The sequence below is a fragment of the Peromyscus californicus genome, unplaced genomic scaffold, assembly GCF_007827085.1.
Source record: "Peromyscus californicus insignis strain IS unplaced genomic scaffold, ASM782708v3 Scaffold_7__1_contigs__length_154581171, whole genome shotgun sequence".
In the NCBI taxonomy this organism is placed as follows: Eukaryota; Metazoa; Chordata; class Mammalia; order Rodentia; family Cricetidae; genus Peromyscus; species Peromyscus californicus.
Genome location: NW_026294595.1, coordinates 100,832,407 through 100,852,377, shown reverse-complemented (window position 1 = coordinate 100,852,377; position 19,971 = coordinate 100,832,407). Strand labels below are relative to the sequence as shown.

General features: G+C 41.5%; 1 protein-coding gene across 1 annotated transcript in view; it reads left to right on the top strand.

The window, feature by feature from the left end:
* Atp8b4 (ATPase phospholipid transporting 8B4 (putative)) overlaps positions 1-19,971 on the top strand; it is a 237,398-nt gene that overhangs the window by 143,360 nt on the left and 74,067 nt on the right. Inside the window, exons 12-15 of the mRNA XM_052723786.1 lie at positions 4,445-4,533; positions 8,255-8,451; positions 12,088-12,296; positions 15,823-15,869. Coding sequence (XP_052579746.1) covers positions 4,445-4,533; positions 8,255-8,451; positions 12,088-12,296; positions 15,823-15,869 — 542 coding nt within the window. The remainder of the gene's footprint in view (positions 1-4,444; positions 4,534-8,254; positions 8,452-12,087; positions 12,297-15,822; positions 15,870-19,971) is intronic.

Here is a 19,971-nt window from a genome sequence, read left to right as displayed (position 1 = left end):
GTTTTTTTCTCTTTAACCCCATTGTATGCGTCTGTTAGCCTATGCAATAACCTGCCCTTAAAAACCAAGGATCGAGGGGCTGGGGAGATGGCTCAGTGGTTAAGAGCATTAGCAGCTCTTCCAGAGGTCCTGAGTTCAATTCCCAGCAACCACATGGTGGCTCACAGCTATCTATAATGGAATCTAATGCCCTCTTCTGGCATGCAGGTGTATATGTAGATAGAGCACCACATACATAAAACAAAAAAAAAAATTAAAAAGAAAACAAACCAAAGATCGATATGAAAGAAGGCCCCTTCCTCACACTGCATCTCACATTGGTTGTCATTGGAAAAGGTCAGGAGGCTCTTTTGAGAAAGGCTTCTTGGAGAGCAATCATTTCTGTTTGTCACCAGGGCAGATGGGTCTGAGGGCTGTGCTTGATGGAACTAGGATGGATAGATGGATGGATGGATGGATAGATGGAGGGAGGGAGGGATGGAAAAAGGTGACATTTTTTTCTTTTTGTTTATTCCTCTCATACAATACATCTGGTCCTCAGTCTCCCCTCCCTCCATGCCTCCCAGTCCCCCCCCCCACCTCCCCCAGATCCACTGCTCCACCATTTCCCTTCTGAACAGAGCAGGCATTTCAGGGATATCAGCTGAACATGACATAACAAGATGCCATAAGACTAGCACAAACCCTCAAATCAAGGCTGGGCCAGGTAACCCAGTAGGATAAAAAGGGTCCCAAGAGCAGGCAAAAGAGCAGAGATACTCCCAACACCCACTGTTAGGGGCCCCACAAAACCCCAAGCTAAACAACCAAAGCATGTATGCAGAGAATCTAGTGTAGACCCATACAGGCTCTACGATTGCTGATTCACATCTCTATGAGCCCTGCTTAGTTGATTCCGTGGGCTGTGTTCTCTGGATGTCCTCAACCTCTCTGGCTACTTTTATCCCTTCTCTTCTATGGGGTTCCCTGATCTTAGTCTGATGTTTGTGGGTCTCTGTATCTCATGTCATCTCTGCAACCCATCAGCTGCCAGAGGAAGCCTCTCTGATGACAATTGGATTAGGCCCTGACCTATGAGTATAGCAGAATATCATTAGGAATCATTTCACTGATTTTTTTTCCCCCACCAGTTGTGTTTGGTTCTACCCTAGGTCTCTGGACCATCCAGCTTCTGGTTCTGGGCCATACAGGCAGTGTCCAGCATTGGTTCCCTCTTGTAGCATGGGTCTCAAGTTAGACCAGTCTTTGGTTGGTCACTCCCACAAGCTCTGAGCCACCATTGCCCCAGCGCAATTTGCAGGAAATGCAGGTTGTGGGTCATAGGTTTTGAGGCTAGGTTGATGTCCCAGTCCCACTACTGGGAGCATAGCCCAAGAAGATGGCTGGTCCAAGGTCCATATCCTCCATTACTAGGAGTACTCACTAGGGTCACCCTCATGGGTTCCAGGAAGTTTCCAATGCACTAGGTTTCCACATCACCCCCTAAGTGCCCACCTACTCCCCATACTTTCTCCTTACATCCCTCCCTCCCAATCAGACCCCTCCTTTCCCCATCTCCAACCACCCCCATCCCATTCACAAAATCTACTCTATTTCTACTTCCCAGGCAGATCCATGTGTCCCACTGGAGCCCTCCTTGTTACTTAGCCTCTCTGGGTTTGTGTATTGTAGCATGATTATCCTTTACTTAACAGCTAATAACCACTTATGAGTGAGTACATATCATGTCTGTCTTTCTGGATCTGGGTTACCTCACTCAGGATGATTTTTTTTCTAGTTACATCCATTTGCCTGCAAATTTCATGATGTCATTTTTTTTAACAGCTGAGTAATAAGTACTCCATTGTGTAAATGTACTATATTTTCTTTATCCATTTTTCAGTTGAGGGGCATCTAGGTTGTTTCCAGTTTCTGGCTATTATGAAAAAAGCCTTTATGAACATAGTTGAACAAGTGTCCTTGTGGTAGGATGGGGATCTTTTTGTCTACCATTTTTGTTTTCTTTATCTCTGTGAGTCTGAAGTAGCATTCTCCTTCTCAGGAACAACAGCACAAGTTGGCAAAGCCACTCAAATTATACTCATATCTTCATTTAATAGTCATTGATTAAAAAATCCTATTTATTGTGACACCAAATTAAGATGTTTTGTGTCTGCTGATTACATGTGTAATTGAAATTGGATTATTTTTCTTAACCCATTTTCCTTAACAACAAAAAATGCTCATTAAAGAGCCAATGTGTTCCAAAGCTAGAAAAAGTCCTTCTAAATACCCTCAGCTGTGGGTGTGAGCATAGCTTTTTCTCTCAGGGTATTGTCATGTGTAAAGACCCAGCAAGTCTCTAGAAATCAAGCAGAATCAGGCCTTTGTCTGAGGCTGAACCTAATTTCATGATTCTTTCACCAGATTTTTTTTAAAATTAGTGAGGTAAGTAAGTCTATGGTTATTTATGTCACATTTCCATCTCTCTTTCAGAGAAAAACTCAAGCTTACCCATATATTTTTTTACTTCCTGCTTAGAAGTATGGAGATTCCAAAAAAGTCTCCCTATCTGAGGGTCTCTTGGTAAATATTCTCTTGGTTTGATCCCTGTTATCACTGAAGTGGAGATGCCTCATCCAAGAGATGGGCTGTCATTCAAAAGTGCATTACATTTGTATAGTCTTGTTTGGAATGACTAGTCTGAAGCTCTAGTTCAACTGAATCATATGTGCCAGGACAACTATTGAGAGCCGCTCCTGAGAGCTGTTGAGGGGCCAAGGTCTCCTTCATAAGAATGTTTCTGTGGGAAAATCCTCTTATATGACTGGAAGGAGGCAAGTTGAACAGAAATCCATGGATTAGGGATCAGGAAGATGTGGGGCAGATCAGGCCGAGAATCCTTTCTCTAAGACTTGCTAGGCTCTTCTATCTGTGGAGCACAGGATAATAATGAGTGCACTAGGATCCATTGCTTAGGTGCAATGGATGATGTGTGTGGAAGAGGATACTTGTTGATATTTTCCATGCTTACTTCTCAACGCTTTTACCAGAAATTCAGAGCACACTGACATCTCTGTGGGTTAAGCTGGGAAAACAGAACTATTCTCTGTTTTTGGTGGAGGAGAAAAGGAGCTTCTGTTCTTTTGTGATGTGTCCCGGATGTTCACTTTTAGATGGTATTTGTCAGGGTGAATGTCATGGACATTTGTAAAGCAGACAATGTTTGCATTGACTTTAGTTAAGAGAGAACTTAACTAGAATACTGGCAAGCAGAGGAATTCAAGGTTGTTTTTGTCCATGTCAGAGTTGAATAGATGGGTACCCTGAGTCCCCAAGTCTTGAGACATTCAATGAGGAAACAAGTTCCAGGCAGTACTTAGATCTTGTGAAAACTGAATCCATAATGAACTATTAACTCTTCTTTTTATATTTAAATGACACTTATACATCCTGTTTAGGATGACTTTGAGGAAGGCTTTCTTGAGTTGCCATTTATAGACTAATACAAACAAAAATGAAGAGTTAGAAAAGTGGAAGGAAGGAAGGAAGCAGAGAGTATAAGGGAAGGTGAAGAGCTGGCTACTGTGAAGGCAAGTCATGGGCCAAGGTGTTGTGGCATAATGAGGTTAGAAACCTCCAGAGTTCTGATGGAGAGCAGAAAGCACAGGAGATGCTCATGGGAATGTGACTGGAGGTGTGGGGAGCAGCTGGATTGTGCAGACCTTGCAGATTATGTGAAAAAGTTTGGTCTTTATCCGAAGAGCTTGGGGGAAACCAGCAAGAGTGTTTAAGAGGCAGAATATATTAAACATTTTAAGTAAGTATATGGGAAGGATGGACTCTTACCTACGATATATATAATGTTTGTAAATAGACAGTAGGTCCAGAAATGAGTAGACAATTGGGGTTTGAGCCTAGCCTTTAACGGCTGAGCCATCTTTCCAACCCTATTTATATTTTGTCAGGATGGCCTGTCAGCTGGATGAGTTGGGAATTAAGCTCACCTATCACTACTGGGTGGAGCTTAATCTGTGATTCCACATCTCCTGGGTTTTTGTTTAATGAAATTGGATGTTTTGTGTTCAGGACATGTGTGTTTAGATTGAAATATTCTTTTTATGGGTTTCCCCCTTAATCAGTATAAAATGTCTTTCTTTATCTTTTCTCACTAGTTTTGGTTTGAAGTTTATTTTGTCAGACATTAGAACAATAATACCTGGTTGTTTTGTAGGTTCCTTTTGACTGGAATACATTTCCCATCCTTTAACCCTAAAGTAGTTTCTGTCTTTTGTGGTAGGTTTGTTTCTGCAAGGCAGAAAACAGATGATTCCTGCTTTTTGAGTCAGTCTACTAGTCTGTGACTTTTGATTGGGGGAATTTATAACATTCAGAGTTATTATTGATAGTTATGTATTGATTCCTGCCATTAGATTGTGTTCCAAAATTGTTACTTTTTTTACAGGTCCTGACACTAAACTAATGCAGAACAGTGGCAAGACAAAGTTTAAAAGAACAAGCATTGACAGACTGATGAATACCCTAGTCCTATGGGTAAGTTTCTGACAGGTTGATGAGTACTTTTGTGCTGTAGATGAGTCATTAAGAGTTTGACAAGTATTCTAGTAGTCTGGGTGAGTCAACAACAGGTTGAGACATATTCTTGTACTCTGGGTGAGTAACTGGCAGGTTGAGTAGTAATCTAGTACTCTAGGTGAGTCACTGACAAGTTGACAAGTACTCTAGTACTATTGGTTAGTCACTGACAGGTGGATGTGCATATTCTAGTGCTATGAGTGAGTCACTGACAGGTTGATGAGTATTCTAGTAGTCTGGGTGAGTCAACAACAGGTTGAGACATGTTCTAATAGTCTGGGTGAGTCAATGTCAGGTTAAGGCATATTCTAGTACTCTGGATGAGTAACTGACAGGTTGAGTAGTACTCTAGTGCTCTGGGTGAGTAGCTGGCAGGTTGAGTAGTACTCTAGTACTCTGGGCAAGTCACTGACATGTTGATGCATGCTCTGGTACTGAGGGTGAGTCACTGGCAAGTTGATAAGTACTCTGGTGGTACGGGTGCATCACTGTGATTGAATTAGGCAATTCCACTAGTCACTCCTATATTAATATATTTAATTTGCTTTTCTGAGAATTCATTTAGAAGTCTGAACTCTTTCTGAAACTTGCATTTGGATATTTTATATTTAGGACTCAGTTTACTCACTTTTATTTCATAGATCAAAATAAATTATCAGCCAGTGGTAGGATTTAATGTGAGAAGTAGCCTATTTTAATACAAGGCCTTTGTGTTTGGAAAGCTAAATCATTTCTGAGATAAGATCTCATCTTTGTTGAAATCCTCTCTACATAGCTGTAGATAATGGTGGCCTCACAGGTATGTGACCTGTGCATGTACAGCTGGCTCTATTCTCATAAAAGCCAGGTGTGTGGTTTATTGATTTACTGTTGCTATGTGTTTTTGTTTTTCACTGGACCTTGCCAGCTTTGGAGCTGACTTTCCTTAGGAAGCCTCTGGTGTCTAAACCATAGCTGTCCTTCCTCATGGAAGCACCTAATGTCATTAGTTCATAATTATCTTTCTTTGGTGAGGCTTGGGTTTTCTCTTCTCAGTTTTTGAAATGAGAGGGGAAATGTGTAATAACTACTGCTTGTTTACTCCAAACAAGTATATCTTCTTATATTGCATCCCTTTACCAGCTGAGTTTGTTTTAATCTCATACTGTTGATTTAATTGTTTTCTGACCTGTGTCATATGGATTTGTCAACTTATAAGATATCTAGTTTGAAAACTACTGTGACTTTGAAATATGAGGATAGCAACATTGAAGCATGTCTCCTAGTACCTCATCACAGACTTTCCAGGAGTCTTAAAGAATTTGAGCTCAAATGCGCTTGCCTAATTGATATATAATGTAATGGATTGACTCTAAATAGGAGAAGAAGGAAGTGACTAATAATGACAAGACCATGCTTTGCTTTACATATCATCTGTAGACTGGGCTCCTTCTAGCTACACTTACCCACTTGGCATAGGGTTCCTAGAATGGAGGTGATATCCTCACAAGGAATCTAATCCACTCCAAGAATTTCCAATTTAAATGGCCCTAACCCACTCCCAGAGTTTGCATGAGAATTGTCTACTTATCTGTCTGCTATCTATCTATCTATCTATCTATCTATCTATCTATCTATCATCTATCTTTCTATCTACTTATCTATCTTTCTATCTACTTATTATATATCTATCATCTATCTACCTATCTCCTATTATCTACCTACCTATCATCTATTATCTTTTCTGTCTATCTATCTATCTATCTATCTATCTATCTATCTTTCTTTCTTTCTATCTATCATCTATCTAGCTTATCTACCTTCTGTCCTACCTATCCATCTATCTACCATTTATCTTATCTATCTATCATCTATCCTACCTATTATCTATCTATCTATCTATCTATCTATCTATCTATCTATCTATCTATCATCTTTCACAGAGTAAAGTCACTGGCTCAGAGGCTGGCACTGTCCTCTATTTCTGTGGTAGGAAATAGGATGATTTTCTCGGGACATAAAAACCAAATCCATTCTTAAATTAGGGCATTTAATGCCAAACATCATTAATTTTAATGGTTTAAAGTAATTCCATCAAATTAATTTATAGTATCAACTATTAAAAGGAGAAGATACTGTGATACAGATACCAAATTGGTAGGGTATAGGTGATACACAATTTAATTTTTCTCTCATATCTAGTTTTTCTAATATATCTTCAGTAAGGATTTCTTCAATTTTGTCTTCATATGCTCCTATTTTATTCACGAGAAAGAAGAAGAAAACAATTCTAGACCTCAGGAATGGTCTTTCTTGGAGAAAAATTGGACACATAGCTACTTTGTAGACCCATTTCTACCTTGACAGTGACGAGTGTGGGCTCCTGACACAGAGGGACCCTTAGGAGAATGAATCTCCACAAATTCATTTTCAAGACACTGCCCTTGTGCCCTTCATCTGTGAGATTGTGGGTTTAGACTCAATGATGACTTCATTGTCTCTGTGACTGATGTATTTCTAAAATGTTTGTTTTTCTAATTCTGATAGTAATGGTGATATTAAAATGTAGTACACATTTTTGCCTTGCCTCCCACTTGTTTTAAATATTTCAAATGCAAAGTATCTACATCATGAGGTGTTTTGGTTCATCCTTCTATTTTCTGCTGTCTGTGTGTGAGGATTTGCAGACAGATCTACAGCTAAGAATTCTGACAAGTGTGAGATGGAGAAAGGGAACATCACTCGGTGTATTAGTTGATTATCTTGTTGCTGTTATCAAACAGCTGGCAAAAACAATTTAGAAGAAGAATACAGTTTGGTTCACAGCTCTGGGGATGCAGTAAATTGTGATGGTGAAGGCATGGGAGCAGGAAGTGGAGGCTCCTGGTCACGTGGTAGTGAAGACATGGTGGCAGGGGCAGGGGGGCAGCTGGTCACATGACACTCACAAATGGTGGTGAAGGCGTGGGAGCAGGGCCAGGGAGCAAATGGTCATGTGGCACCCACATGTGGTGGTGAAGCCATGGCAGCAGGGGCAGGGGGTAGCTGGCCACGTGGCATCTGCAGTTAGGGAGCAGAGAGAGATGGATGCTGATGCTCAGCTTCCTTTCTCCTTTACACAGTCTGGGAACATCTGCTGGTGGAGTGTTGCTGCCCACATGTAGGTGGGTCTTCCATCTTCAGTTAATGTAGTCTAGATTATCCCTTCCATACTTGTCCATGGGCTTGTTTTCATGGTGATTCCAAGGTCCATCAAGCTGTCAACTGAGCTGGACAATATATGTAAACTGGGGTTTTCTAGGGCACTGAGGGCACACTACAGTCTTCTGGACATCATGCTTCATTGAAGCATGTGATTTGTCACAGAGTAAGGGTGTGTAGCTGCCTATGTGACAGTGGTCAATCCACAGACTAATAGTCTTTTCTGTGTTTGTTCTTTTGTTTTTAATCTGTGGATGATTGTATCTGCCTCAAAGAGGGTTAGTGGGAGAATTAAGTGAGAAACTGTGTGTCAGATATTTAGCCATATGAGTTTTATTCATAGGCTTTATTGTAAGTAAGAAAAGGTTTATATAACTTGGTTTCAAATGACAATTTCTTGTGGGAAATTGACTTGTAGTTAGATAGTGTTGATTTGACTTAAATTATTAGGGTTCACATTAACCTTAACCAGACTTCTATACTTCTATTCTTCCTTTAGATTTTTGGATTTCTGGTATGCCTGGGAATTATTCTTGGAATAGGAAATTCAATCTGGAAGAGTGAATCTGGGGACCAGCTTAGAACTTTCCTCTTCTGGAGAGAAGGCGAGAAGAGTTCCCTGTTCTCAGGATTCCTAACGTTCTGGTCATATATTATCATCCTCAATACGCTTGTGCCCATTTCGTTATATGTGAGGTGAGCTAAGAGTTTACACTACAATGAAATAGTTTCATCACTCATGATGATCTGTGTATGATCTGCTCCACGTGTTAGGAATGAGGTGACTTAGTGCTTTAATTCTGTTTAACCTGTACTTTTTTTTTTTAAATCACAACAAATACATTTTATTTTCTCCTTGATTAGTAAGGTTTCTTAGGAATGCATTTCTTTGGAACATGTAAACTATGCTAGAAGCTCATGCAATCTGATCAATAAAATTGAGCTGGTCTAAGGTAAGAAAAAGAAGACCTGGGATATTTTGAGATGTGGCTTCCCTGTCATTGGCCTGCCTCAGGTACCAGGATGCAGGTGCGGGTCTACCGTTCATCAGCCCTGTAACATTGGGGAAATTACCTTATTATTGGCAGCCACTATAAATACAGAAAGGACTCAAATTAAGGTAGGTGGTAGTACCTGGTCATTTTTAGTAAGCATGGTTCATCTTTCCCACTATCCTGATCTACAGTTTCTCAATTTCATACCACAGAGTGATATTAAAATGGTCTATCATTGTCTCTATCTGCCTTTGTCTTTCTCGAGTGTGTGTTCTCTCTCTCCCTCTCTGTGAGTGTATGTCTGCTCTCTCTCTCTCTCTCTGTGTTCTCTTTCTCCAAACATATGTATGTTTTCGTCCTTTCTTCCCTTTCCCATGACTTCGTACATGTATGTATGTGAATGGGTGTGTTCGATGAGACTTTGATAAGTCTACCTGAGACATTCTCTATCCCAATTCTTCCAAGACTGAATCAGGTAGGCCCAGAGATCCTGGAGCCAACAAAGGACTAGTTTTTGCTTTGGTCACTTCTTGCCATCAGTACTTTAGCAGCATACAAAGCCACAAGCTCTGAATCTCCACTAATGACTAACCTCTCTTTTCTCTTTCCAAAATAATGAAACAAGGGGAGTAAATGAACAAAATTCATGCTTGTTTTGGATAGAAGTCAGGAAACTGAAATGTCCAGTTATAGGAAATTGACTTGAAGTAGAGGCATGTGGCCACATCACCACAAATTGCTCTGGACCTTCTGGAGCTGTGGGTAGCCTGGGCACTGTGTGATCTGTATTCTACTGGCTCATCTTTGGTGCTGAGAACCTTATGCTTGAACCCCATTATAAAGCCTATAGTAAATGCTGCTCTTTGCCAGAAAAGCTATAATCAGCTCTTTAGCTTTCCTTTCATGTCCTAAAAACAAATGTGACAGAGGTGTACCATCTGCACATGTGCACAGTGGCTTACCTTCTGCACATGCACAGTTTATGTCCTTGTGGATAACACACACTCTTTGTATCTTCTTTCTTTGTACTGCTCTGATATTTCTCATTTAATGTTTTGAAAGATTTTTTTTTTTTTTAAAATGGAAACCACAGCTAGATTACCAGGTTAGCATTCCTTTGACTTTTAGCGTGTAGTTGTTAAGAAAAACCCACATTTCTAATGTCAGAAGCCCAGGCTTTGGTCTCGACATTGCTAGTAACACCCCTGGTCTCCCCAAAAGCACTTGTCTTCTTTTTGTCTTGTGTTTGTCAACTATGTGCTGCTCTATAAAACTGAGGACATGAAGAATGATTGATTTCTGTATTCCTTTCGTTGAAACAGCAGCGTCTACCTTTAGATACCGTTCTACACGTGTGCAGCCACGTTGATTTGATGCTGGCACAGCACTTCCTGCTTTCACTACCTTCTTCTGCATCGCTTTTTATGGTTTCACAAACCGCTTCCCGGTGCTCTGTAATGTACGGTGACTAGGAGGCCTGGCCATAGTCCATAGATGGTTTTGTTTCCTTTGTTAATGTGTGTTACATAAGAAGATTCACATCCTTTATCTCATGTATGTGTCCCCCAAATCTTTTCAAACAGCTCTGCTGAAATGGGGAATTGATTGATTCAGGATTGCATAGCTAATTGTAGAGTCAGAATGAAGATCTAAGTCTGCGTGGTTGATGCTTGCCCTTGGTTTTTCCCTCTGTCCCTAAGCTGTGTGGGATTTGGGATGGGTGAAGAGGAAAAGCTGAGGTTTTTCTCTCGCTGAATAACCGTGATCTCAACCGGAGGGGAAAAGTGTTCCAAGAAATTTCAGGCTGTTTGGTCCTAAATGCTTAAACACTATGATATAGGAACAGAGAACTGCCAGGTGTCTCTGTGATGAGGGCTGAAGGCCTTCCACAGAATCCCCCATTAGGCTTTTGGATAGGTACAATATGTAAACTAATGCCATATGGCGAGAGCTCATGATTTACTTTGAACAGTTAACAATTCCAGGTGAACAAAGACATTTATTTTGATAAGGTATTTCCATGCTGGCAGTGTGTTTATGCATTAAGAAAGGCCCAGCCACAAGTTGTGTGTGTGTGTGTGTGTGTGTGTGTGTGTGTGTGTGTGTGTGTGTGTATGAAGGAAAGGGATGCATGTTGTACTGTCACCCTCCTAAACGCTCTTTTCCCTAGCGGAAAGGAGACCCATCTTCTCTACAGGTTATTTTAAGGCCCCAGAATTTGAGTGAATTTTGTAGATTTCCACTGGCTTGTACTGCAGCATGGGAGAATTAAAAGCCACTATGTTCCTTTTGCTTTGAGTTTACAGGGAACTGCCAGATTTGCAGACAATTGAAAACTTGGAGTGATTTTTGTGGAGTGACCCTCCATTCAGGAGCAATATATCTTCCAGGACCCTCAAGGGATGTTGAGGACTACTGATTGTACTGAACTTTACATGTACATTTCCTCCAGTTTTATGTATATATATATCTATATCTATATATAAATGAAGTTTTGGTTACAAATTTGGCACAGTAAGAGACTGGCAAGAATAGTGAATAAATACAAAAATTATAATCACATAGTATAATAAAAGTTATATTAGCTGGGTGGTAGTGGCACATACCTTTAATCTCAGCACTTGAGAGGCAGAGGCAGGTGGATCTCTGAGTTCAAGGACAGTTTGGTCTATAGAGTAAATTCCAGGACAGTCAAAGCTACACAGAGAAACCCTGTCTCAAAAAAACAAAAACCAAAAAAAAAAAAAAAGTTATGCTAATATGGTTTTCCTGTTTCAAAGTTTTACATTTTTCTTTTCTTTTTCGTTTTTGTTTGTTTAATAGAGACTTACTGTTGGCTTCTTTTGCAAAGTAAGACCATATCTATGTCTTAGAATGCATTTCTTCCAACTAGATATCTGCCAAATATCTTCAATAAGGATTTGTTTACTCTGAGATACAGATGGAGTTTCAAATTAACGCATCATACAAAACTCCCCATTGGGCTTATTTAATATAGAGAACCATAGGCCATTGCCTGAAGCTTCCTGATGAGGCGGCCATTTTGCCTTATGATGCTTGTAAGGAAATCACTTGGACACTAAGGTTTATGAGCAGATTCTCAGCTGAGGCATTTCTGAAGGTCACTAGGCTCTAGGGACGGAGCACTTACATTTTTTTTTGAACCTCTTGAGGACTTTGGCAAAGCTTTGTGTGTTCAGGTGTTGATGGAATCTTTTCTTTCTCTCCCTTCTTTCTTCCTTCCTTTCTTCCTTTCTCTCTCTCTCTCTCTCTCTCTCTCTCTCTCTCTCTCTCTCTCTCTCTCTCTCTTTCTCTTTCTCATCTCAATGGATGACAGTGTGGAAGTAATCCGTCTGGGACACAGTTATTTTATAAACTGGGACCGGAAGATGTATTATGCTGCAAAAACAATGCCTGCTGAAGCCCGGACAACCACACTCAACGAGGAGCTGGGCCAGATTGAATATATTTTCTCCGACAAAACAGGAACTCTCACTCAAAACATCATGACTTTTAAAAAATGTTCCATTAATGGGAGCGTCTATGGTAAGGGAGAAGTTTCTTCCTCTTGATAATGAATAAATAAATAAGCAACATCATTAAAAAATAATAACCTGTTACCCAAATCATCATGACTTTCTTATTAAGTATTGCTGTGGTGCTTGGCAGGTAATGAACATCCATGAACTAGTTACTGTACACATTTGGAACAATTTAATGAAACTTAGGATCTGTTGCCATTCGTGGGTAGAGACAGTTCCCTCTGATACTCTGCTATGTGGTTTTGTGTTGTAGTGCCACAGAGGCCAAATTCCCTGGAAGGATGAGTTCTAGTCAGCATGATTTATCTTGTTAAGCCAATGTCTTATGCTTCCTCCTATGTCTGATGCGGGACCAATGTCAATATACGTGTTTGTGAGGAAATTTAGTATTTATTTCCTGAAGTGTACACCTTTTAGGGAACCTTCACTGCTGCCAAGTTCCTCTATGCACTCTTCTATATGGATAAATAATCTGTATTTGCGTTTTCAAGCATCCTTTTTATAGCCGGCCCTTCTCAACTTGATATTGGCTAGTTAGCAGACAACTCCTTCTGTAGAGAACATGGAGGCCTGACAGGACCTTCCTTCCACAGTATTCTTCTGGATCTCTTACCTTAATTCATGGAAGTCAGACATTTTGGGAAGTCAAGGAGTTCCAAGAGAGGATAGCTTTTCTTTGTCTCCTGATGGGAAGGAAACCTCACACACTGCCTAATAATTTAAAGCAGGATTTTATTCTGAAGGAAAACAAGAGGTTGAAAAAGTTGATGTTCTACACTGTCCTGCCTTTTGGCACCCCTCTCTTTGAACCCCACCACCATCAACCCTGCAGTAATGGTATCCTCAGCTCTGCTCTACTGTTTGCTCCATAGTCTGCCCTATTTGGTAGTGCACATGATGACTTCCAGCCTGAGAATTCTTTCTTCTTATATTCACATCATGCCTAGTAAATAGCATAGAACCAACACTTAAAATAGATAGACATTATTTTCAGAGATATTCTAAAAATACTGCCTTGACCTAAATAGTATAAGTAAGAATATTTTAGAAATAGTATAAGTAAGAATATTTTAGGATATTATGAAATTTAGGGATCCTTTTGCTTCATATTAACACACTAGTATCATTTCTGAGAAGCAGTCTGAAAGTATTAGACATGTGGATCAACAACCATTTGTAGAAATGTTTATTGCAGGCTACTTTTAGAAATAACTTCTTGACATTTTCAAATAGAGATCTTTGTAAATGCCCACATTTAAAAAATCCTATGAAAGCTTGCAATTTCCCTCATAGTATATAGGAAAGGAATGGAAAGAGTTAAGTATTCTCTTTTGGCCCTGATTCATATGCATTATAATTTATAATGTATTTATGCCTTTAAAGCATATTCTTCCTTGCACACTCCCAAACTGTTCAGAATTGTTTTTCTGGGCACAGCTTAATCTTGTTTTGAATCATAGATCTTGGTTTTGGGAAATTTTAGCTTTTTACTCTGACCTATTGTCTTAGTTTACTATTGCTGTGATGAAACACCATGACCAACACAACTTAGGGAGAAAAGGGATTATTTGCCTTACTTTCCCATATCACTGTTCATCATCAAAGGAAGTCAGGACAGGAACTCAAACAGGGCAGGAGCCTGGAGACAGGAGCTAATGCAGAGGCCACGGAGGGGTGCAGCTTACAGACTTGCTCCACATGGCTTGCTCAGCCTGTTTTCTTATAGAACCCAGGACCACCAGCCCAGGGATGGCACCACCCACAATGGGCTGGGCCCTCCCACATCAATCACTGATTTTAAAAATGCCCGCGCCCCCCTATCCCCCGCCTGATCTTATGGCGGCATTTTCTCAATTAAGGCTCCCTCCTCTCTGATGACTCCAGCAGGTGTCAAGTTGACATAAAACTAGCCAGCACACCTATCTACATCTTGTTTTTCTGAACTATTTCTGTTTTAGACTTTTAATTTTTCTTCTGTTTTATCACAGTTCTGCAATGGGATCTCTTTGAGGGACCATTTGGTACAAAGACACAGTTGCTTGTCTTCTTTTCATCATTTCATTAGAAATATAAAATGTAATTGTTCACTTCCAGCATACAACAGTGTAGAATAAACATTTTTTCTCTCCCTTTGGTAGCTCACATAGCATCTTCATATACTATTAAAACTAGTTCTCAGGAGGAGGCTTCCAGGTCAGTTCCAGCTTGATTCCTCCCAGTCCTGTGTCTGAAGTTTCTTGAGCAAGTTCTGGGAGGTAGCCAAGAGCAATAACAATCTGTATTGTTTCACAAGTCTCTGGGACTCACCCTGACCACTAGATCAAAAGGAGGTTTCCCATGGCAGGCACTGGGGGTTTTGTTAGTCTATGGCTCTTCTGGGGAGCACTATCATCCAGTGTTCCCCATCTTATTATTGTTTGCTCATTTGTTATTAGTTCCTGGAGAACTAATAACATTTTGTGCAATGCAATGATCACATTCACCCTCCCCAAAGACTCCTCCTCCATGAATCCATGCCAGGTTCCCTACCCACCCAGCTTGGTGTCTTCTTTTTCATTAACCCATCAAGTGCAGCTTATGCTGCCCATCTGCTCTTGGAGGTGTGGCCTTTAGTGGAGGATACTCTACCTCTGGAGGCAGCACCCATAAAGAAAACCCACTTTCCCACTCCCAGTAGCTATCAAATGACAATAGCTTCTTAGCTGAGAGTGTGACTTTATGCCCACATCCCCTTTCCACACTGGCATTTTGTATGGCCTGAGACTATGCAGGTCTTATGCCTGGTGTCTCAACTGCTGTGAGTTGATGTGGGCCCTGCTATGTCCAGAATACAGTTTTCTTGTAGTCATCCACTTCTTATGGCTCCTACAATCTTTCTGCCCCCTCCTCTAACATGATCCCTGAGCCTTGGGTGGATGGAATGGGATACAGATGCTCTGTTTAGGGCTGAGCATTCCCACCGTCTCTCAGTTGTGGGTCTCTGTGTTAATTACCATCTGCTGCAAAAGGAAGCTGTTCTAGTGAGGGTTGAGTGATGCTGGGGCCACATGTCTCATCATTTTATTTTTAATGTCTACTTATTTTAGCTTTATCTTAAGCATAAGCATCTCACTACATTAATTGTCATGTATAGGGCTATAAATAAATATTCTACCAATATCTGAAATTCCATTCCATCTAGTAGTAGTGCTTCAGGGAAGAGCATACCAATATACATACATACATACATATATATATGTGTGTGTGTGAATATATATATATATATATTCACATATATTTGTGCATACAATAGCAATTAATGGAAAAAGAGACCATTAATTTAAAGAGAGAAAGAAGGGGTATATAAGAGTGTTTGGAGAGAGGAAAGGAAAGGGGGTAAATGATGTAATTGTATTATACTCCCCCCAAAATGTAAAAAACCAAAAAAACCAAAACCCAAATGAAACAAAAATACTAAGTTTATTTCTAAAGTTAAATATCTAAAACTACTTTCCATTTTACTTACTATTTACTTTTAATGTTTGTTTTAGCAGGTGAAGTACCAGATGACCTGGGCCAGAAGAAAGAAATAACTAAGGTATAGAAGATATGGGTTTCATCTTCTGTTTTAATTTTAAACTGTGTATGCTTTTAAAGTATGATACATTCCTAAAGGCCTGATTTATATTATCCACCATGAGATATATAAAGTATAATATAAAAAGAAATAGATTCACATGGTTCAAAATTTCTTTTAACCCAGGTGCCTTGGTCACAGTTTCCAAATCTTTTTAGAGCTATTTCTGCATATGCAAACAATGTGTTTCAGTGCTCATAAACTGTGGTGGTAGAATATACATACGCTTCTTTAACTTTCTTAGCCTCAGAAACCTTAAGAGATCAATTTTTTTGTTTTGTTTTTTTTCGAGACAGGGTTTCTCTGTGTAGTTTTGGTGCCTGTTCTGGATCTCACTCTGTAGACCAGGCTGGCCTCAAATTCACAAGAGATCTGCCTGGCTCTACTTTCCAAGTGCTAGGATTAAAAGTGTACACCACCGCCGCCATAATTACTCCATAAAAATGTGTAGGTGTCTGTAGGTTGATAGATACCGCAAACAGTTACATTTTCAGATAAAAAAGAGATACCTAATCCCTTTTAAGGACACATTGTCAATGATCAAAGTCATTCCCACCAGGATTACCTCCTCTTGAAAGTTCATAGCACTGCCTAATATGACCCCTCTGGACACCAACTTTTCATGCAAGGACTTTTCATGGACATTCAACATACACGGACTTTTCAAGGACATTAAACAAACATTTACCATATTCAGGATGTAACAAATGCTCACATGAAAAAAAAAAGCTGGTATAACACAAATACATTAAATGGTAGTGATTATTAAATTGTGTTCGGGTGGGGAAATAATCAAGAGCTAGACTGAGGAGCTATAATTTACAAAATATTTAAAGCAGCCCGTTTTGCCTAGTTCTGACTATGCCGCTTCCTATATGGCTGGCCTTGACAATTCAGATTCTCATCTGTAAAATGGGGAAAATAGTGTGTATTCCAGATGCTTGTTAGGATCTGTATGTGCCATAATTCATGAAGCTGTTAGCCTATTTCCTGGTCCATTTTCAGTAATATTCATTTCAGTCAGTACTATGCATTTTAGAATAAAGCTGGGCTGAGGAAGAAAGGGCCTACGCCTGGCTGCAGTTTTACCTCAGGTGTTGACAAACTGTATCTTGGAATGGATAATTTCTCTCCACGTTGCTTCTCTTTTAAAAAGTAGTCAGGATAGCATCTGTTCTTTTCACTTCAGACTCAAATGCCAGTCTGTAATACAAATGTCAGTAATACATTCAGGGCAGAATGGTTAGAAATTCACAAGCTTTGGGTTATAGAAAAATAGTATGTTGCATCCATCACTTTCTTTTGAAATCTTTAGTGAGAATTATAGATTTATAGAACACATTACTATATTTGCTATATGTTAATTCACAAGTATAATAGTTCAAAAGGGTTAGAACAAGACACATACTATTTCAGGTCAGATATTGCTTTTAAAATTTAGTCAGGTCAAGATTTCCCACAAATTTTGATGTCAAAGGGTACAAGTGGAGTTCTGTGACCTTGAGAGAAAAATGCCAGGTATATGGATTCATCTTCCTGTTCTAACGGATGGAAAAATGCAGGCCCCATGACAAGGCAAGGTCTGCACACTGGTGGGAAATACAACTGAAGGTGACACTGTGAATGCCATGACCTTTGCCACCAGCTGATTTTCACCTCTTCTAACACTCATGCTTAGCCTAGTATGCCACTGAACTGCAGAAATATGGATGTGGATCCTACCCTGAGCCACGCAAAAGATGTCACTAAAGGCTTTGGTCCTGGGAGCCAAGGCTATGCAATTGGCAATGCCCCCAAGCAAGCCAAGGCACATAATTGCCATGCCAGGCCAGAAGCACATCACTTCTCCAGGAAGCAGTGCAGGCCCCATTGTCATCTATGTGCCAATCACTGAGCTGGTTGGGATGAAAAGCCACCCTACTGGTCATGAGCCCTGGGTTGGGAGTGAGGGAGGGAGTAGGCAGATGAAGCCTGATGGGTCACCATGAAGCATATGGGCCTTGCTTCTGCAAGTGGCACCCAACCACAGGTTAAGTATGGCACTAGGCTATCTGTTCTGAAGGTGAACTGACAAACAGCCATGGAGGCCATGCAGGGATTATAAAAAAACACAGTCAAGCTGATTCAGACTCACAAGTGTCATGAGTCACAATTCCTTGGGGGAGACCAAGCCACACAGAGGCAAGACCCCCTGGAGGCAGGCAGGGCTCTAACTCTGAGGGCACCCACGCAAGTGGTACAGAGGAGGTGGCTGGTTCATGCCCACAAGTTCAAACCCATAGTTCTCCCAGCAAACTCAATCTCTTGGTGAAGCCGCCGGGAAGCAGCCTCAGTGGAGTCCCCCTGACTTCTATCCACTGTGTCTGGCTGCTGCCAGCCTCTCTAGGCGATCACAGCAACGTCAAGGACCCTATGCGGCAGGGAGAAGAGTTGGCAGCAGGGAGGGACTGCAGTCAAGCTGCGGTGTGCCCACCTCAGCAGCACTCCCATGGCCAGGACAGCCCAGAGAGTGACAAGGATGACATGCAGAACTCAGTTCTGCTGTTAGCGACAAGTGAGCTCAGTGGGTAGTTCTGCAGACAGGCAGCCGTCAGTGTCACAGCCCGACATCATCAACATCTGGGCTGAGAAGCTTCAAGAATCCCAGGAAGATCTGTCGATTCTGTTTATCAGGACTAGCTGTGGGGCTGGAGTCCAGGTGTGACCGTGCCTACACACCGAGTGCCCTCCCCACCTCTACCAACGAGAGCACAGATACAGCTGCCAAGATTGGCAGTGCTCTCAACCCACCCCCGCACGCAGATCCTCTCTGTCAGGCCAACACAGTCCTCTGGACCTGTCATCTCCCACATCACCAAAGTGCTTTTTAGAGACCCAGTTGACTGGGTGTTGATGTCAGTAACCTGGGTCATCAGCACAGGCCTGCCTGCCGCACCTTGTTGAGGGTGGTGAACTGAGTCCCCTGGCACTCAGATGGTGGGAAGGGTTCCTCATCTTCTATCAGATTAAGCCAAGGTAACAGGGTCCAGCAGCCCTGAGGAGGAGGAGGTAGTAAAAGACAGTGGAGAGAAGACTTGTCTGAGAAAGCCTAGTGAGCCCGTGAGTGGGGGGCGGGGGAGTACTAGGTAATCATGCTGAAGTGTATGGAAGCCAAGACTGTAAACTGTGAGGTTTGTCTCAGGGGGAACATGGAGAAACAGAAGCTCAAGACTGATGAGCAGAGGGAGACCCATAACTGGCAGTTAATCTGCACCTTTATCTCCGTGCTGCCTCAGGAAGGCATGCTCACTGACCTGGTGGACCGGACAACTAGATTCGGTGCCAAGTGGTCAACACTGGTTGGCTTCACAAAGCAGCACAATTCTGGTTGACAGAAACACTTTCAGCCCTACATGGCCAAGTGCCAGTGAGGGCTGACTCTGCAGTCCCTCACCAGGGCCCCTCCCTGTCCCATATCTTCCCATTTTACTAAACAGTTCAGCCAGAGCCCGGGCCATAGGAGTGGGAATGAGCTGCATGTCTCATCCTGGGGGGCTGGGTCTCTGTGTCACACCAGGGTCTCAGCCCAGAAATTCAGAAGGCATTGGGCTCTGGGACTCTAGCCACAGTCACCAGCCTGCCCCTGTTGTGCAGAATCCCACCCTATTCTTCATTCCTCTTGGAACAGTGCTAAACTCAGGGATCTGGCTGCTCTGCTGGACTGGGAACAGGATATCTCAGTGAGAGTATGATGACAGGTTACCAGGGCACTACAGACATAGTGGAAAGGTGTTTGAATTGTGCCACCGGCATGCAGACTGTCCTAGTCTACATGCTTATTGAATGTGGTTGACACAGGCTCTGGGGCTCTTCGTTGTCAGTGCTGTGGACCTGGCTATGATGGACCCCTAATCTCTGTTTCTGAGGTTCAGAGGAACCTTTGCAAAGTCCTTCAGTGTTATCAAGTCTCACTACTCTTAGGGATAGCAGGGACAGGGCTGCTTGTAGAAAGCTAGAACACCTCAGTTCTCCCTGCTACTCCATCTTCCTTGGCTTCTTACGAGGTATTCAATGTGGGGGATAG